We start from the raw sequence: 19,622 nt of genomic DNA on the forward strand, positions 1-19,622 counted from the left end.
AAAAAAAACCTTTAAAAACATATTAAAAAGCAATTCCAACAGAGATGCAGACTAGGATAAGGTCTTTACTTAAAAAACTTGTTGAAAGAGGAAGGTCTTCAGTAGGGGCTGAAAAGATAACAGAAATGGCGCCTAATATTTAAGGGGAGGGAATTCCAAAGGGTAGGTGCCACTACACTAAAGGTCCACTTTTTATGTTGTATGGAATGGTCCTCCTGATCAGATGGTATCTTCAGGAAACCCTCATCTGTAGAGCACAGTGATCGACTGGGTATATAAGGAGTAAGATGGCCTTTCAGGTATCCTGTCCCAAGCTGTATAGGGCTTTGTACACAAAAACCAGCACCTTGAATTTAGCACGGTAGCTAATAGGTAGCCTATTGCACATTGTTGCATTCTTACTCTCTCTCACGCACAGAGTTCATAAAAAGAATAATAGGGCAGCTATCCAAGGTGCTAAGCTCCCTTGAAAATTCCTGTATAACCGTTCTAGGAAATTAATTGTAGTTTTTATATGCATCCTAAAGGTAGTGGAAAGATACAGTTTGGTGAGCTCTTATCCAGCCCCTGGATACTAAAGAAAAATAGGAGTTTTGCAATAGTTCCTGCAATTTATTATTAAAAGGAGTATTTTAGTGTTTTAGAAAACCACTACTGTACAGAAATTCATTGAATAATATCTCTAGCTGTTCCAACACCAGCTAATAATGAGAACATAAAGATTCTCCAGATCTTCAGAAGATTAAAAATAGAAACATATTTTCCTGATTCCATCCTGATCTTAGAATATTAATTACCATCTTCTTGCTTCTGAAGGTGGCTGGATCATCTTCACTGACAGTAATTTTTTGGACATTGATTGCTGTTTATTATTTTAATTGCTGTTACTGATTTTATGGTGCTTTTTTGTAGCATATTGTTTTTATCTGTTGTCAGCCATTTTAAGAGTCCTATGGCCTGGGAATGCAGGATATAAATGTGGAAAATAAGTGTGAAAAATAAGCAAACATTGTTACCTGCAGCATTCAGCAACACTGAGTATGTGTGTGTGTTTTAAACAAGTTTAACTACGGTATTCCAGGAGATACATTTCTAGCTCAAAAACTGAATCTTTGTGTGATTTGCTTGTTTCTCCATAGCTATATTTCCTTGTAGACAATATAAGAAAATGTAAGAAAAACTTAGTACAAAAATGTAAAATGAGAGTATAGAACCACTGAAACCACAAAACCTGTGTGCTGCTATGCAGATTCTGATTTCTCAGTATTCCATATGTCTTTCTGTTGGCACAAACCTGTGTTTGGCTGTTGGCTAGGATGGAGCTTAAGATTTACTGTCCTGGTGCAAGAACTCAACTGTATACCATTTATGCCAGAATAGGCGTTATCCCCAGCTCCAGTGCAACAAAACCCCTGTCTTGCTGGTCAGGTGCTTCATCTTTTCCTTCTGTTGTACTGTTTCAAGTGCCATGCAAATGTGTAAAATACCAAAGGGGTAATCTTCTGTTGTAGCCTGCAGCATAAGATCCATTTGTATGACCTGTTGACACAGCTATTGGTCCATTTAATAATAACGATAATGATGGTAATAATAAAGAAGCAGTGACCTGGCAAGTGAAGCAGAAGTCTGTGCTACTTGTATTAGCTGTGGTGATCCCATGTTTTGTGCAAAAAGACACTTAAATTCCTTTCAACTAAATCAACCAAATAATTTCCTGTTGCATGAGGTGGCTCCAAAGCAATATGGAGCCAGCAATTTAGCAATGTATCAATGTGACTCCCATTGTTTGAAATGAGCTTGTTTAAAAAAGGAAAGAATATTTTGGTTGATTTAGCAGAAAGTAATTCGAGTGTTTAATAGGGCTGAATGTCTTTTTGTGCAAAACATGGGATCACCACAGCTAATACAAGCAGCATAGACTTCTGCTTCATTTGCCAGGTTGCTGCTTCGTTACTATGATCACTTTATATAGAATATATTTGTTCTTGCGTTTTGGCAAATCATTTTGTGAAAATACAATAAAATACGAAATATTAATACTTTTTTTCTGGATTTTTAGGACAGGATTTATTGTTTGAAGATGAAATTGCAGCATTACAGCCACATGTGGACAAACTTACTACTTTAGGAGTCAACAAAATCATTGCACTCGGTCACTCTGGTTTTACTGTGGACAAAAGCATTGCTCAAAAAGTGAAAGGTGTGGATGTTGTAGTTGGGGGACATACAAACACCTTTCTTTATACAGGTATGCCATTTCTTCAACAAAAGAAGGGATTCTAATTGGTTACTAACTTAATTATGTTAGTTAAGTTTAACAGTTATAACACTGTGCTGAATATTTAATACTTCATGCCTTTGTCCAGCTAAAGAGATCAGCATGAATGTGTAGGCTTCTATGCATATGTCATTTGCTGCATCTGGAACCATAAGAGTAAACTGGATGTGCAGTGTTTGCCATCTGTCTATAGGGCATTGCTACCAACAAGGGCCAAGCTAGATGCTCTGGCACAACCAGGCATGTTTGGAAAAAAATGTCAGTGAAGAAGACCTTGGAAAGTAGTATAAGACTGAACTTACGGTAATAACTAGTGTGGCCTAAGGCTTTTGTCTGATTTAAGCTGCAATCCTCCACCAGCCTTTCCCAACCTGGTGGCTTTCAGATGTTGTTGGACTCCAACTCTCATCAGCTCTAGCCAGCATGCCCAATGGTCACGGAAGGATTTGTAGATTAGCAACATATGGAGGGCACCAGGTTGGGGAAACCTGCTATACACAATGGGAGTAAGGCTCATTGAACTGAGCAGGTCTTACTTCTGAGTGAACATGTATAAGACTGCATTGTAGTATTTCGTCGTCAGGTTAAGACATTTTTATTCCGTCAAGCATTTCATTTGTGATACATAGGTTGACTTTTAATTTTTGATTTGTGCTTGGTATTAATTGTGTTTTTTAATTAATTATGTTTTATTATGTTAATTTTTCTAACTTTTATATGTGATTGTTTCTTCTTTTCTTGTTTGCCGCTCTGAGTTCTTCGGAAATAGAGCGGGATATAAATATATTAAATAAATAAATAAATAAATAGTTATTTGAGCTGTATAAAAGATCATGGGAATATCAGTAACACTTCTTGTAAATTCAGCAAAACACTTTTTAAAGATTTTTGAGTGTTTTCTATTTTTAACATTGTGAATTTGCTTTGGTCACACAGTTCATTCATTCGTCAGAGCTTCTTTTTCTCCTCAGGAAGTGGTTGGCTTTTGGTTTGCTGTTATGCACTAAGGATTCTGGGCCTTTTTCCAGTGGCCTACACAGATGTACACAAATGAATCATGTCTCTGTCCTCCTGTTTTTTCTTGTGTGCATGTGTATTTTCCTGCCTGCGTTCCAGAATAAATATGAACACTTACTCTACTGGCTTATACCTTCTTCCACAGTTTGTTTGGTCATTTATGCTCATATTAGATACTGGTTCAGGGTAACCCACCTGTATGTAAAATGTTACTCTGAAAGAGTGGTTTGTTTTAAAAAGCCCTCAGAAATAGTGAAGGGTTAACTTCCCTCAGCAATGTTCACAACTGGCTCAGTAATTACAAGCTTTTTTTGGAAAGTATTTGGAAAAAAGTGGTCTTTTCCCCAATGTTCTCTCCTAACCTTATTATAATGTTGGTCCATACATGCAGAAGGTGTTGTGCACAAATACCTTAACTTTTAAAAAATATACCAACAAAGCATCTGGCTTCCAGAACCTCTGGATGCTTACAGAGCATGTGCAGAGTATTATTTTATATTCTGATCTGGAATGCAGCTTTCCCCCATATTAGCCACATTATGGCATTTCTTTGCTAGTGAGTGAGTCTTCAGCTTTGCATAATGCTTTTCCAGCTTGTTCTCTAAATCACTAATGGTAGTCAATTCATGCATGGTTTGTGGAGCCCAATGATTCACCCTTTGAACATATATGATTTATAGGGAGAATTTGGTTGTACAAGACAAAATTGGTGGAACAGAGTCTTTGGTTTGGGATTTCCTTTCACTCTGAAGCAGTCTGGAATCTCTTCCTAGTGGTTTTTTTTTAATTGCTAAACTGAGCAAGAATCTCATCCCAATGACTTCTCTTTTGTCTAAAAGCAAGCAAGCAAGCAAGCAAAAAAAAAAAAAGGCTCTGCCCATCTGTGGTCCTTTTCTCACTCATAGCAGGGCCCATGCTGGACCCTTGATTCTCTGCCCTTAACAGGGCTGAATCCATATTAATTTATCCTGCTACTTTAATGTTTTAATGTGCATGTGTATTCTTTAATGTGTATGTGTATTCAATAACCACAGGTGCTTTTACTCCTACTCCTCTGCATTCTCCACCATATAATATTTTGTGCATAAAGCCCAACCTCAAAAACTAGTAAGACTCTTGGGGGACAGGGAGGTAAGGACATCACATTTAATGAATAGAGTTCAGAAAATCTCATGCACATTCACACAGCCTTGCCCTCTCTCCCTCTGCAGATGTATAGTTACCAGGGATAGGTGTTCTAACTGCTAGGTAGCCAGTTTAGAAGTTCAGTGTGATGAAGAAGAGGAAGGAGCAGGGCATTGTCATCAGAAGAGTTTTGCTGCTCCAGGTAGATGCAGACTCCCCTCACACACTTGGCTAGCACAGTAATTCCCAAACATTTCCCCCCATGGATCACTTGAAAATTGCTGAGGGTGTTGGCAGACCACTTAATGATTTTTTTCTCCCTGTTGTAGCGATTGTGATGTGCTAGATGCTGTATGAGTTTTGATTATATTATATTGATTCTCTTATTTCTTAGATATTGTATTACAGTTTGAATTCCACATAATGTAAATTGTAATACAATAAATAAAAACGCAACAAAACAGTTAAAAATCAACATGAAGATTTAGTGCAACAGATGTGCTCTTAAGAACATAAGAACATAAGAAGAGCCTGCTGGATCAGGCCAGTGGCCCATCTAGTCCAGCATCCTGTTCTCACAGTGGCCAACCAGGTGCCTGGGGGAAGCCCGCAAGCAGGACCCGAGTGCAAGGACACTCTCCCCTCCTGAGGCTTCTGGCAACTGGTTTTCAGAAGCATGCTGCCTCTGACTAGGGTGGCACAGCACAGCCATCACGGTTAGTAGCCATTGATAGCCCTGTCCTCCATGAATTTGTCTAATCTTCTTTTAAAGCCATCCAAGATGGTGGCCATTACTGCATCTTGTGGGAGCAAATTCCATAGTTTAACTATGCGGTGAGTAAAGAAGTACTTCCTTTTGTCTGTCCTGAATCTTCCAACATTCAGCTTCTTTGAATGTCCACGAGTTCTAGTATTATGAGAGAGGGAGAAGAACTTTTCTCTATCCACTTTCTCAATGCCATGCATAATTTTATACACTTCTATCATGTCTCCTCTGACCCGCCTTTTCTCTAAACTAAAAAGCCCCAAATGCTGCAACCTTTCCTCGTAAGGGAGTCGCTCCATCCCCTTGATCATTCTGGTTGCCCTCTTCTGAACCTTTTCCAACTCTATAATATCCTTTTTGAGATGAGACGACCAGCACTGTACAAAGTATTCCAAATGCGGCCGCACCATAGATTTATACAACGGCATTATGATATTGGCTGTTTTATTTTCAATACCTTTCCTAATTATCACTAGCATGGAATTTGCCTTTTTCACAGCTGCCGCACACTGGGTCGACATTTTCATCGTGCTGTCCACTACAACCCCAAGGTCTCTCTCCTGGTCAGTCACCACCAGTTCAGACCCCATGAGCGTATATGTGAAATTCAGATTTTTTAATCCAATATGCATAATTTTACACTTGTTTATATTGAATTGCATTTTTTTTAATTATTTTATTTGTTAAATTTCTATACCGCCCGACTAGCATAGCTCTCTGGGCGGTGTACAACAGAAAAAATATAAATATATGCAATAAAATCCTATAATTCAGTGCGAGGAACACGTAAGTAAAAATCCACAGATCTAAAATCAATTAAAACATACTTAAGAAACTAAAATGCCTGAGAAAAGAGGAAGGTTTTAACTTGGCACCGAAAAGATAACAACATTGGTGCCAAGCGCACCTCATCGGGAAGACTATTCCACAGTTCGGGGGCCACCACTGAGAAGGCCCTAGTTCTTGTTACCATCCTCCGAGCTTCCCTATGAGTCGGAACTCGGAGGAGGGCCTTCGATGTTGATCGTAGTGTACGAGCAGGTTCATATCGGGAGAGGCGTTCCAGCAGGTATTGTGGTCCTGCACCGTATAAGGCTTTATAGGTTAAAACCAGCACTTTAAATTTGGCCTGGAAACATATTGGTAGCCAGTGCAGGCAGGCCAGAACAGGTGTTATATGTTCAGACCGCCTGGTCCTCGTAATCAGTCTGGCCGCCGCATTCTGCACAAGCTGTAGCTTCCGAACCGTCTTTAAAGGCAGCCTTACGTAGAGCGCATTACAGTAATCCAGTCGAGAGGTTACCAGAGCATGGACAACTGAGGTGAGGTCCTCCTTGTCCAGATATGGACGTAGCTGGGCTACCAATCGAAGTTGGTAGAATGCATTCCGTGCCACTGAGGCTACTTGAGCCTCGAGTGACAGGGAAGGATCTAAAAATACTCCCAAACTATGAACCCGCTCCTTCAGGGGGAGTGTAACCCCGTCCAGAACAGGGTGAATATCCACCATCTGATCAGAGAAACAGCATCTCAGTCTTGTCTGGATTGAGCCTCAGTTTATTAGCTCTCATCCAGTCCATTATCGCAGCCAGACAATGGTTCAGGACATTGACAGCCTCACCTGAAGAGGATGAAAAGGAGAAGTAGAGCTGCGTGTCATCAGCGTACTGATGGCAGCGTACTCCAAAACTCCTGATGACTGCACCCAGCGGCTTCATGTAGATGTTAAAAAGCATGGGAGACAAAAACCGACCCCTGCGGGACTCCACATTGGAGAGCCCACGGTGTCGAGCAATGTTCCCCAAGCACTACCTTCTGGAGACGACCCGCCAAGTAGAAGCGGAACCACTGCCAAGCTGTGCCCCCAACTCCCAACTCCACAAGCCTCTCCAGAAGGATACCATGGTCAATGGTATCAAAAGCCGCTGAGAGATCAAGGAGAATCAACAGAGTAACACTCCCTCCGTCCCTCTCCCGACATAGGTCATCGTACAGGGCGACCAAGGCTGTCTCAGTACCGAAACCGGGCCTAAAACCGGATTGAAATGGATCTAGATAATCGGTTTCATCCAATAGCACCTGGAGCTGGCAAGCAACCACTCGTTCCAAGATCTTGCCCAGGAATGGAACATTCGCGACTGGTCTATAATTATTAAGATTTTCGGGATCCAAGGAGGATTTTTTCAGGAGTGGTCTCACTACCGCCTCTTTCAGACGGCCAGGGACCACTCTCTCTCGTAAAGAGGCATTTATCACTTCCCTGGCCCAGTCAGTTGTTCCATCCCTGCTAGTTTTTATAAGCCAAGAGGGGCAAGGATCTAGAACAGAAGTGGTTGCATGGACCTGTCCAAGCACCTTGTCCATGTCCTCGAGCTGAACCAACTGAAACTCATCCAATAAAACATGACAGGACTGTGCTCCGGACACCTCATTCGGATCAACTGTTATAACTGGGAGTCTAAGTCCCGGCGGATGCATAGGATCTTATTCTGGAAGTGCCCAGCAAACTCATTACAGTGGGCTACTGATGATACTATCGAGTCCTTAGGGCCTGAATGAAGTAGCCCTTGGACAACTCTAAAGAGCTCCACTGGTCGGCAAAGAGATGACTTAATAGTGGCAGCAAAATATTGTTTTTTCGCCACCCTCACCGGTCCTAAGTACAACTTAGTAGAGGCACTTACCAGTGCATAATTGCATCCGTCGGGAGTTCGCCTCCACCTCCGCTCAAGCCGCCTCCTATCTTGCTTCATCGCTCTCAGCTCTGGGGTGTACCATGGAGCTATATGAGCTCTGCACAGGAGAGGGCGCACAGGAGCAATCGTGTCAACAGCCCGGGTCATCTCCGCATCCCACAGTTCAACCAGGGCATCGACAGGAGCGCCAGTCTTATCAGCCGGAAAATCCCCCAGAGCCCTTTGAAAACCTTCCAGATTCATTAGTCTCCAGGGGCGGACCAATTTAATAGGTCCCCCACCCTTGCAGAAGGGAAAAGCCGCTGTAAGTCTGAACTTCAACAAGCGGTGATCTGTCCATGACAAAGGGAGAGATGTAAAACTCCCCACATCCAGATCACCATCTCCATGTCCAGTAGCAAAAATAAGATCTAGAGTATGCCCCGACAAGTGTGTTGGGCCACTAACATATTGGGACAGCCCCATGGTTGTCATGGAGGCCATGAAGTCCTGAGCCGCCCCAGACAAACTAGCCTCGGCATGGATGTTGACATCCCCCAGTACTAATAGTCTGGGGGATCTCAGCAATACCTCCGAGACCACTTCCGTCAGCTCAGTTAGGGAAGCTGTTGGGCAGCAGGGTGGGCGGTACACCAACAAGATTCCCAATCTGTCCCTTTGACCCAATACAAGGTGCAAACACTCCAGGCCAGTAGCTACATGAACTTGGTGCTTGATGAGAGGGATGGAACTCCTATAGACCACAGCAACCCCACCTCCCCGACCCTCGGATCTACCATGGTGCTGAACCAGGTACCCAGGTGGGCAGAGCTGGGAGAGACTAGCTCCTCCCTGCTCACCCACCCAGGTCTCGGTTATGCATGCCAGATCGGCTGCCTCATCCACAATCAAATCATGGACGAGGGAGATTTTATTATGTACCGATCTGGCATTTAAGAGCAGCAACTGGAGATCCGAGAGTTGGCTGAGAGGACAACCAACAACCCTGCAGATGTGAGAAGGACTGGAACAAGGAACAGCCACTACTTGTCTGGGCCGCATTCCCCTTACCTGGCATGTCCTTGACACAGCGCCATACCTCCCTCTGCCCGTCACTACACTAATTGGGGCCCCGACAAGTCCTCCCGTATGGTGGAAAAACCTCTTTCCCAGGCACATAATAAAAATTTTAGATATACAAACTCACGTATTCACTCGCAGGAAACACAATCACAGATACACACCCACACATTCCTTCACAACCAAACACACAAAACACAGTCCCACACTTTATACAAGCAGGCACTGACGTCGGATGATGTTAAAGATGTTGGGAATGCATCGATATCCTCTTTGGAGCAGGCAGCGTTGTCATCAGCAGGAATCAAGCTCTTATTAAAGATAGTCCAATTTCTGCTCCCATCCACCACATAGAGCAGAGGAGCCGTAGATAGCAAGTAGCGAGCCACCGCAGACTCATCCGCCGCCTCATCCACAAGCCCCAGACTGGACCGAAGCAACACACCAGGCATCAAGTCCAAGCCGCAACGCCAAGCCCCAGAAATCCACGCAAGGGCGGCACCAAGCGGCCCAGCACAACGCCAACAGTCAACAGAAACAAGGCGCCTAGACTTCCGGGAAGGGTGACTTCGCTTGTGCCTGCTTTTGAGACGGGCTCACGCCTCAAAAGAAGCTTATTCAGATATAAATCAGTCAGAACATTTTTTTTTGACTGATGAAATTTCTCCCGGGCAGGGAGAAACGTAGAGATCAACCTCAAAAGCCTGTTTTTGTTGGGAGGACTGGATTTCATTAATTTATGAGAAAAGGTCCAGCCAGCAATGCCGGACGGACTTCCGAACAAGCTCTATCTGATTAATGCGATACGTTTATCTTTTCTTCAAAGAGAAAACGGACTAACAGGCAAGCACCCTTCTTTCTATTATTTTTTTTACTTGGTTTAAATTGTTGCAGCAAAAAGAGATTTGTCAAATGAATCAGCTTTAAAGAACTTCTGGGTGAGCTATAACTCTTCTCTGTTATTCACGAAATTAACAGCTTATCTCTGCTTCTATTGCAAAAAGCTGTCCTGGAAGTGCATTCTAAAGATATAAACAGAAGAGGGATTTCTATTCCGAGGAACATTATATTGTCTGGGACTATTCTCTTTTTGGTCTATTTTATTTTGACGAATCTGCTTCTTCACGACGCCACTAACTGTTTTGATGCTGGGAACTAAATTTGTTTTGTATTCTTGAACATAGAGAGATAAGGCAGGCTGCTCTGTTTATACTGTGATGTCATCAAGCCTGGAATATTAACCCAATTGTTGCTGAAATAAGAAGTGGTTCTTCTTTATTTTTGTTTTGTTTTGTTTTCGTGGTTTTAAAAATGGCAATCAAGAAAGTGGCTGAGAATCTGGAAGTAATTATGTTTCAGAAAATAATGGATGAGATTGAGATAACGAAACAAACCCTGCGACAGGGCAGTAAGGAGCTGAAAATTGAACTGAGCAAAATGACGCAGGAGCTTAAAGAAATAGGGGATCCTGTGAGAGAGGAGAATGAGATCAGAGATGAGAAAAGAAAAAATAAAGGGAAGATACAAGCCCTGGAGATTGGAACAAATGTGGAATTGGAAAAAGATCTGGAGTTTATGGATATTAGAAATAAAATCTACTGTTTGGAATTTAACGTTATCTCTGAAGAAATTAATGAAGATATTAGAGATAAAGTTATCAATGGCTTGGATAATCTTCTGGACTGGAATGACGTGATGGAGCTTGATATAGAGAAAATCTATGGAATTAACTGCAGCCATGTGACAATGGAAAAACTCTCAAGAGATGAGCCAGTGCATTTTGTAAAAAAGAAGAACACAGATATGACTTTACAACAATATTTCAGCAACTTAATGTTGAATTGATGGCAAGAAAATATTTGGGATAGAGGAAATTCCCATCAGACTCTTATTATATGACTATGGCTATGACAGCAAGATTATTATGGAATACTGATAATGGAAGATTGGACACTGAAATTACTGGACTTAACAGGACTATTGAAGATGGAAGATGGAATTAATATGGATAATGGAATAATGGCTATTGAAATTATTGGACCTAACAGATTTTGATGAGATGGATTAATCGATATGTTTATTTGGACTATGGTTATGACAATAAGATTATTATTATTATTAACGAGATGGATTAATCAACATGTTTATTTGGAGAAAAATTGATAGATATATTTCTTAAAGAATTGAAACCTCTCTTTGACTTTTTGTGGAAAGAATAAAGTAATGTTTATGAGATTTGATGATTAATTAAGATAACTACTGGAGGAAAGTGATTTTATAATATAATTTAAGAGACAGGATTGTTATATATTGTAGACCTACAACTGATTTGATCTGCGACAAATGGGAAGTCAACATTTTATTTTTTTGTTTAATCATTTTTGTTTTGTTTTGTTTTTTGTCTTTAAATGTTTTATGATTTTGTTTTGTATGTTTTATGAAAATTTGAATAAAAATTATTGTAAAAAAAAAAAAAGAAACAAGGCGCCTATGCCCCCAGAACAGCAACTCGTCCACTGAAACCAGCATCTCCTCAAGCCGAAACGAACAAGCTGGGGGGGGGGATGACACCTCACCACCCCCCGAGCAGCGTACCCGACCAAGCGGCAAGGACAGGACCAGCGAGCCACCGAGCAGAAACTCCCAAACAAAAGCTCACGCCACAGACGAGCCAGCCTCTCCCAACCGGCACCAAGATCACAAACAAAGCACCGCAGCCGCCAAGGAAACGCCGAGGAAGCACCGAGATGTTGTAAAATAGCTGCAGTATTGCCATGTATGTTTCAATCAGCTTCTGTCAGTTTCGTTCAGTTCCGTTCAGTTCTTTCTTTCTTTCTAATTAACGGCGTGCCATTTTTCTGCCCATTCACTCAGTTTGGAGAGGTCTTTTTGGAGCTCTTCACAATCCCTTTTTGTTTTAACAACCCTGAACAATTTAGTGTTGTCAGCAAACTTGGCCACTTCACTGCTCACTCCTAATTCTAGGTCATTAATGAACAAGTTGAAAAGTACAGGTCCCAATACTGATCCTTGAGGGACTCCACTTTCTACAGCCCTCCATTGGGAGAACTGTCCGTTTATTCCTACTCTCTGCTTTCTGCTTCTTAACCAATTCCTTATCCACAAGAGGACCTCTCCTCTTATTCCATGACTGCTAAGCTTCCTCAGAAGTCTTTGGTGAGGTACCTTGTCAAACGCTTTTTGAAAGTCTAAGTACACTATGTCCACTGGATCACCTCTATCTATATGCTTGTTGACACTCTCAAAGAATTCTAATAGGTTACCGAGACAGGACTTTCCCTTGCAGAAGCCATGCTGGCTCTGCTTCAGCAAGGCTTGTTCTTCTATGTGCTTAGTTAATCTAGCTTTAATAATACTTTCTACCAGTTTTCCAGGGACAGAAGTTAAGCTAACTGGCCTTTAATTTCCGGGATCCCCTCTGGATCCCTTTTTGAAGATTGGCGTTACATTTGCCACTTTCCAGTCCTCAGGCACGGAGGAGGACCCGAGGGACAAGTTACATATTTTAGTTAGCAGATCAGCAATTTCACATTTGAGTTCTTTGAGAACTCTCGGGTGGATGCCATCCGGGCATGGTGATTTGTCAGTTTTTATATTGTCCATTAAGCTTAGAACTTCCTCTCTCGTTACCACTATTTGTCTCAGTTCCTCAGAATCCCTTCTTGCAAATGTTAGTTCAGATTCAGGGATCTGCCCTATATCTTCCACTATCTTTCTGTCTTCAACAGCAAAATCTACAGGCACAACATGGATCACCTGGATGAAGCTCACGGACTACTGCTGGTCCACGGAGCAGTTTGGGAACCCCTGATCTAGCAAAACATTCTGTCTTCAGCCCAGGATCTCATACACTTTCCCCACAGCTATCAGTGTTTCTCAGATCTCATTTGCTCAAGCCATCCTCTTTTACGTTCTTTGTTATCTTCACCACAGTCAGCAAATGGTCAGAGAGACATTAGTCCTGTAACACAAGTGATTGGGTATATACTGATCTTGTGGTGTTCTTTTGGTTTGTGGTCACACTTATTTCCGGGGCCTGGCTGGGTGCTGTTCTTAGGAAATGAGAGAGCGAGTAAGAGGAAAGGGGACATCTCAGCTCTGAAGTGTGTCTTTTTTGTTTTGCATACCAAGCTTTCTGATGAAGCTGACATTGCCTGTTGCCTCTTATAAAGGAAGAAGTTACAGGAGCTCACTAATACATTACCTTACTTGACATAGAATGGACATGCATGAGTGCCTACATCGTAAAAACATATCTAACTTATTAGAAAGTGTATCAAGTCTCACCTCTACATTAATTTCCCAGTTTGGAATGTGCAGCTTTACGATTGTGATTATACTATTATACTTTGCTGACAAACTTCTGAATGTTAATATATTCTGAATATTAAGCAGCATATAAATACCTGAAATAACATTTAATGATGTTCAGACTTCCATTCATCTTTTGTCACAACTGGTCCTTGGCTAAGCAATAAAGATTTGAAATTTGCAGGTACAACTATTTAGACTTTGTAGGCTCTTTGGCTTATTTAAATATTCCCATATTTGTTGTTGTTGAAAGGCATACCGTAGTTGAGTAACCCCAGCAGCTACATGTTCAGTTTCCTGGCACTATTAACAAATGTATTTGGGAGCTGTCCAGAAGTCTAGTTCTGAGATGTCAGTAGCAATGTCAGTGCCAGTATTGACAAATAATCATTCATGGCAGTGAGAGGCTGGTTGGCTGCAGAATATAAAATCTAGCGGCAATTTTTTTCAGTACACCCACAAGTGTTCTGCTAACTTTAACTTTAACTAATTTTCAGTTGGAAATAATATTTATTGTCTTAATCCCTGATGTCATTCTGCAGTGAAACCTGCTGTCTTTAGCACACAAAAAAAAGGGGCAGGGAGAGAAAAAATAATTTCTTGTGCAGTGTGTGTTTAGTGACTCAGAACCTAACCTCAATCAAACAGCGCACACGAGGTAATGAAAAATTCCCTTCCCATTTTGGGATTTTCATCTCACATTTCAGTGTTTGCCTATATCAAAAGAATAACATTGTTTTCTCTGAGCTCTGTTTTTCCAAGACCAGGATCCAAAGGGCATAATGTAGATGTCCTGTACATGCATGACTAAGGCATTTCCAGACCCCTATTCTTGCTGCAGCCGCCTTTGTCCCTGAGGATTAGGAGGCTCTCTGGAGTGGAATGTGACATGTTACAGGAAAATTAATCAGTCAATTAATTAATTTTAAAAGGGTGTTTTATTTTTTCCATCCCACCTTTATACCCAAAGTTTCCAAGCTGACTAACAACAATTAAGGGGGGGAAATCAGCAAAAAGTTAAAGGTATTTTTTGAAAACGCACAACATGATTGCTAATCATGTAATTACTATCAGGTGTACTTAAGGCCTGAATCACTAACACTTTGGGAAGCTGGACCAAATTACAAAGAAACATAAGTATAGCAGTTATATTAGGCAATGGCTTTTTTGTTTTAAAATTGAAAAGCCAGTTTGGAAGAGAGTAGTATTGTAGTGCTTCATTTGTATACAGTTAATCCTGAAGAGCAGAGTGGTAGCTTTTCACTGCTCTCATCAGCTACTGAGAAAGGGGAATTGCCTGATTTCCCATTCTTGTCCTTCCCAGTAGGAGACAAGCATGGATGTGAAGCCTGTCACAGCACCCATGAATGCTGACATGGGACAGAAGGGAGAAGGGAATATTCTGACTCAGCCTGCTAGCTGATTGGCACTGTGACAACTTGCCCAGATGCTGTATACAAGGTCCTTCCTCTTACCTTGCACACCTGTTACATCTGATGTCAGATACAACCAGTTTCTTTCTGCACCATGCATATCACTTTCAGTTGATGTCTATTCAGTATTCTGGATTTACTTCAAAGCTAAGAAGAGAGGAAAGGTCATTCATTTTCTGGTCACTTTTACAGGCAGCCCACCTTCAAATGATTTACCAGCTGGTGATTATCCATTTATGGTGAAGTCAGATGATGGGCGTGAAGTTCCTGTTGTTCAAGCTTACGCTTTTGGAAAATACCTTGGCTATCTGAATGTTACATTTGATGATAGAGGAAATGTAATTAGAGCATCTGGAAACCCTATCCTACTAAATAGCAGTATTCCTGAAGGTATGGAAAAGATATTTGAAATTTGTTGTCTGTGGACCACCTGACTGTAATGTTAATACCTAATTTAAATACTCATTAAAGTACAATATCATGTGTGACATTTTTATTCCTCCCCCTTTTACTCTGGGTTGAAATATAGTGGAGGCTCCTGCTAGAGGAAGGACAAGTGATTTTTGCCGATTCTCATTTTCTCTGTAGCCAACCCCCCCATGCCATGCTATTCCAGGGGGTCTCCCAATCCCTCCAGAGCAGCTTTTCAGGGGACTGCAGGCAGAAGGACGAATGAGTGAAAACCACCTCCCTCCAGCAGAAGCATCTTGCAAGTGGAGTTCCAGTCACAAAAATTCTGGATTTATCCTTCTTTCCTTTGCCAAAATAAATTGTGACATGGCTATAAACACATAATTGCCCCCACACCCAAGAAGACTCGTGACACAAGTTGGAATAATGTTATATTTATAAATATAACATTCTACATCAAATGCAGATAAGCCAATTCATCAGATTAAATTGCTTCGGGCAGGTGAGGCCACCTATATATGTGGGAATACTCCCACGCCTTCTAAAGGCAAATAAATCTCTTCAGACCTTAACTCCATAGTCAAGGACGTGGGGGAAAACCTCCCTCCTTGCTGCTGAAGTCAGCTGTGGTTCCAACCTCCGCACCATGGCCCCGCCGTACAGGCGTTCACCATGATGCGCAAGCAGGTCCCACAAGGACACTCCTCAGTTCGCCACCAGGCATTAAGCTTTGATGGTTCCCTGGGGAGTGCCCCTTACCTTACCGCCTCAAAATAACCCAATATACCTCACCTGCCCGAATTCCATGCCAGCCAAGCTAAAACACCACAACCCATCCCAACAAGCCAATTGAATTAAACCCAAGCAGTATGGAGTAGGCAAAACCAAACGGATTCTGAAATCAGGATCCCCCCCAAAAAAATTCCTACTCAGCCCCATTATGGCGACTAGCAGAGCCCATACTGACGAGGGTGGGAGGGAGGGTGCCGCGAGGCAAAAAAGCCAAACGCTAAGGGAAGGAGCAGCTTTAAATACACCGCTCGATCCCAGCCCTGATTGGCCCCTTGATCTCACGTGGCACACTTTAGAAGCTTCGAGATCGTTCCCAAGCCTTCTCTTACATTTCGGGTGGAGGCAAAAACGCCCCTTAACAGGAACGACATTGTGCTTATAATTGTTCTCAAATTAAAAAATATTTTTATATAATTTATCTGTATTTAAAGTATTTAATTTCACTGGGTGGTATTCTAGTTGTACTCAGAGTAGACCCACTAAAGTTAATAGACATAACATAGATTCATTAACTTCAATGGGTCTACTCTAAGTAGGACTTAGATGAATACAACACACACACCCTCACTTTTTACAGAAACAGTGTATTTCCAAATATGAGACAGATTCTATAGAGTTACTCTGGGTGCATTCAGAGGCTTGAGCACAATCAGTGAGACAACTGGCTTTTCGCTTTGAACCCCAACTATTGCAAGCTGGAAAACTCAGTGTTCCGTTGGCATTAGTGGGATTGTTCTGGAGCATGAGTTAAAAGCAAAGAAAACTGACCCTACTGTAATGCTGTGCGAAGGATAAATAAATTTGCCATTCTCATCATTTACCAGCCAACAATAGTCTTTCCCATATCATACTTTGGTTTTAGATCAAGTTGTGAAAGCCGAAGTTGACCAGCTGAAGATTCAGCTACAAAATTTTTCTTCCCAGGAAATAGGAAAAACCATTGTTTATCTAAATGGTACAAATCAAGCATGCCGCTTTGAAGAATGCAACATGGGAAATTTAATTTGTGATGCTGTGGTAAGAAAATAATCACCTAGGTTACAGATAAGTGTTTCAATATTTGATATACAAATCTTCTGTGTTAAGCCCAGGCTATAAGGAAGATGCAATTTTGGGACCAAAGCTGCCAGCGTTCACTTGGGATTCAGCTGGAGAAATTGTATGCTTCTGGTCTTGTTAGTCCTTCCTGTGGACTTTGATTCTGACTTATGGCGACCCTATGAATAGGGTTTTCATGGTAAATGGTATTCAGAGGGGGTTTACCATTGCCTCCCTCTGAGGCTGAGAGGCAGTGACTCGCCCAAGGTCACCCAGTGAGCTTCATGGATGTGGGGGGAATTGAACTCTGGTCTCCCAGGTCATAGTCCAGCACCTAAAACATGGAACAGTTTAAATTTCTCTTTACACACTCTATACTATATGCATTGGCCTTTAGAATGTGCTATTTAAGTGCACTGACCTCCTTGCTGTTTTGATTAAGTAATCCCTAAAGCATCCAGGGAAGGGGAATTCTTTCTAGGCTTACATGATTGCTTTGTAAAAAAACTGTATTTAAGATTTGCACAATTAACATTAATAGACGGTCCAGGTGTTACCATCCTGTCATAGAAGTGCCTAGTTTAAAGTGCTCTCCATAGCAAGCTACTTGACTTGTTTGCACAGGCCAGTATCCATGAACAATTATTGACTAGGAGCGATGTCAGATTTAACTGATTGCACTATCTTGTTTAAACAGGAGCAAAATCCATTCTAGAGCTAATAATCAATAGACTTAAACGTTGATCACAGATTAGCTTAGGATGTCCTTCAGTTAACAAGTAGTCTATAGTGGTTTAATGTTCCTGTGTCAAATTGCAATTTAATGTGTGCTCATACAATTATTGAAAAAGAGAGAGGCTGCTTAAGAACATAACTATCTGGAAAACTAAAAGTGATTCTGAAATGCTTACAGAGCAATCCTAATTTGTTTCCTGAGAAGTAAATCCCATTTTTTTTAATGCTGTGTGCATTCTCTAGGTAAATACATTTAGGGTTGCAGTTTAAGGATTAAATTTGAAAAAACCTACCCATATTTATTTTCCATTTAAAACACTTATTCCACTTTGTATTAAAGAAATATCCAAAATGGTGTACAAAAACAGTAAAGTACTTTCCAGTAACATTGACTGACTTTCCAATAACATTTCGAAGGCTACAGGTTCCCCATCCTTGCCTTAGAATCACAGGCCTTCGTAATATCCCATCAAATAGGCAATTATCTTCAGTACTTCATGACTTAGTCACAGGTATGCAAAATACAGAGTGCTTTCTCATATTCTTCATATTTTCACAATTACGAAATCTTTTTGAATTAGCTCCTGCAATTTGTTCTTTATGAATGAGATCTTTTAAAACTTCTTGTTGTTTTTCTTAAAATGTGAAACCAATAGTTCATCATTGTCCTAATTCAATTTCCCATAGTTTGAGCCTCTGCAAACACTAATTCCTTTGGAGAAGTCAGATGATGCACATTACACTTCTCATTTGTATTGCACAAATGACATACATTTTGCTCTAGCTATGTTATTATTAGGGGGAAATCACTTATTCCAGAAGCATATTCTTTTCCACCTGTGAAAAGGTAGTATGCATTCCAGATAACACATTCCTAACTCTTGTGACTGGAGAGTGGATTGTTTCTGTGCTAGCATCCCTAGTACTGAGGTTTAGAGATATAGCTTGTAATCCCATTAGCAAGGAAACTTCCCCTTCACCCTAGTAAGTTGAATTTTGTATAAACATTGGGGAAATATACACCTTGTTTTTAAACATTTTAAAAAGATGTTGGGAGATTGTACATTTCCTCTTGCATCTCCAAGTTTCCTAATACATTAATATTTTATAGAGATTTCAGTACTCATATCACTTGTGCATGCTTGCTTTGACCACTCCTCATCCCTCCAACGTTGTTCTTGCTTCTGATATCTGTGTCTTTAAAGTATTAGAGTACATTTTTCAGAGGATGCTCCCAAGATCCTTCCCAAACAAACAAACAAACAAACAAACAAAATCACTCCTAAACCTCTTTCTGAATTAAATCCTACTATGTACATGAGGCAAGAGAGAAAAGGAGATTGGCAAACAGCACCACACTACACAAGGAAACCAGAACAGTGCACATGGTTCTTCCCTCTGTTCTCTTTTTTTAACCTTACAACAAAACTGGGAAGTAGGTTATGCTTTCTGTGAGGCATGCTGAAGCGATTTACAACATAACTTATATAAAGCAGTTATCTATATAAAAACAGAATTATTGCATATATGTAAAAACAATTTAAAAAGAAACAATTATAAATATAAACATAGTTTAAAATAGCAGCAACACATACATAAAATCAGTCTGATTCCAAGACAGATACCAACTGAGGTAAAGATTTAAGAAGGCTTGTTGAAGGAGGAACATCTTTAGCAGGCACCCTGTCTGATATGTAATGGCAGGGAGTTTCCAAAGGGTAGGTGTTGCCACACTGAAAGCCTGATTCCGACATTGTGCAGAATGGACATCCTGATAGATGGTATCTGCAGGAGGCCCTCTTCTGTAGGATACAGTGATCGGTTGGGTATGTAGCAGATGAGGTGATCCTTTAGGTATCCTGGTCCCAAGCTATATAGAGCTTTGTACACCAATACCAGCATCTTGAACCTAGCTTAGAATATTAAGTTTATAACTAGGG

At 41.0% G+C, this 19,622-nt stretch overlaps 1 protein-coding gene across 1 annotated transcript in view; it reads left to right on the forward strand.

Moving 5' to 3' along the window:
* NT5E (5'-nucleotidase ecto) overlaps positions 1-19,622 on the forward strand; it is a 51,326-nt gene that overhangs the window by 22,000 nt on the left and 9,704 nt on the right. The window contains exons 3-5 of the mRNA XM_061623266.1: positions 2,060-2,248; positions 14,899-15,096; positions 16,772-16,926. Coding sequence (XP_061479250.1) covers positions 2,060-2,248; positions 14,899-15,096; positions 16,772-16,926 — 542 coding nt within the window. The remainder of the gene's footprint in view (positions 1-2,059; positions 2,249-14,898; positions 15,097-16,771; positions 16,927-19,622) is intronic.

The sequence above is a fragment of the Rhineura floridana genome, chromosome 4 (assembly GCF_030035675.1).
Source record: "Rhineura floridana isolate rRhiFlo1 chromosome 4, rRhiFlo1.hap2, whole genome shotgun sequence".
In the NCBI taxonomy this organism is placed as follows: domain Eukaryota; kingdom Metazoa; phylum Chordata; class Lepidosauria; order Squamata; family Rhineuridae; genus Rhineura; species Rhineura floridana.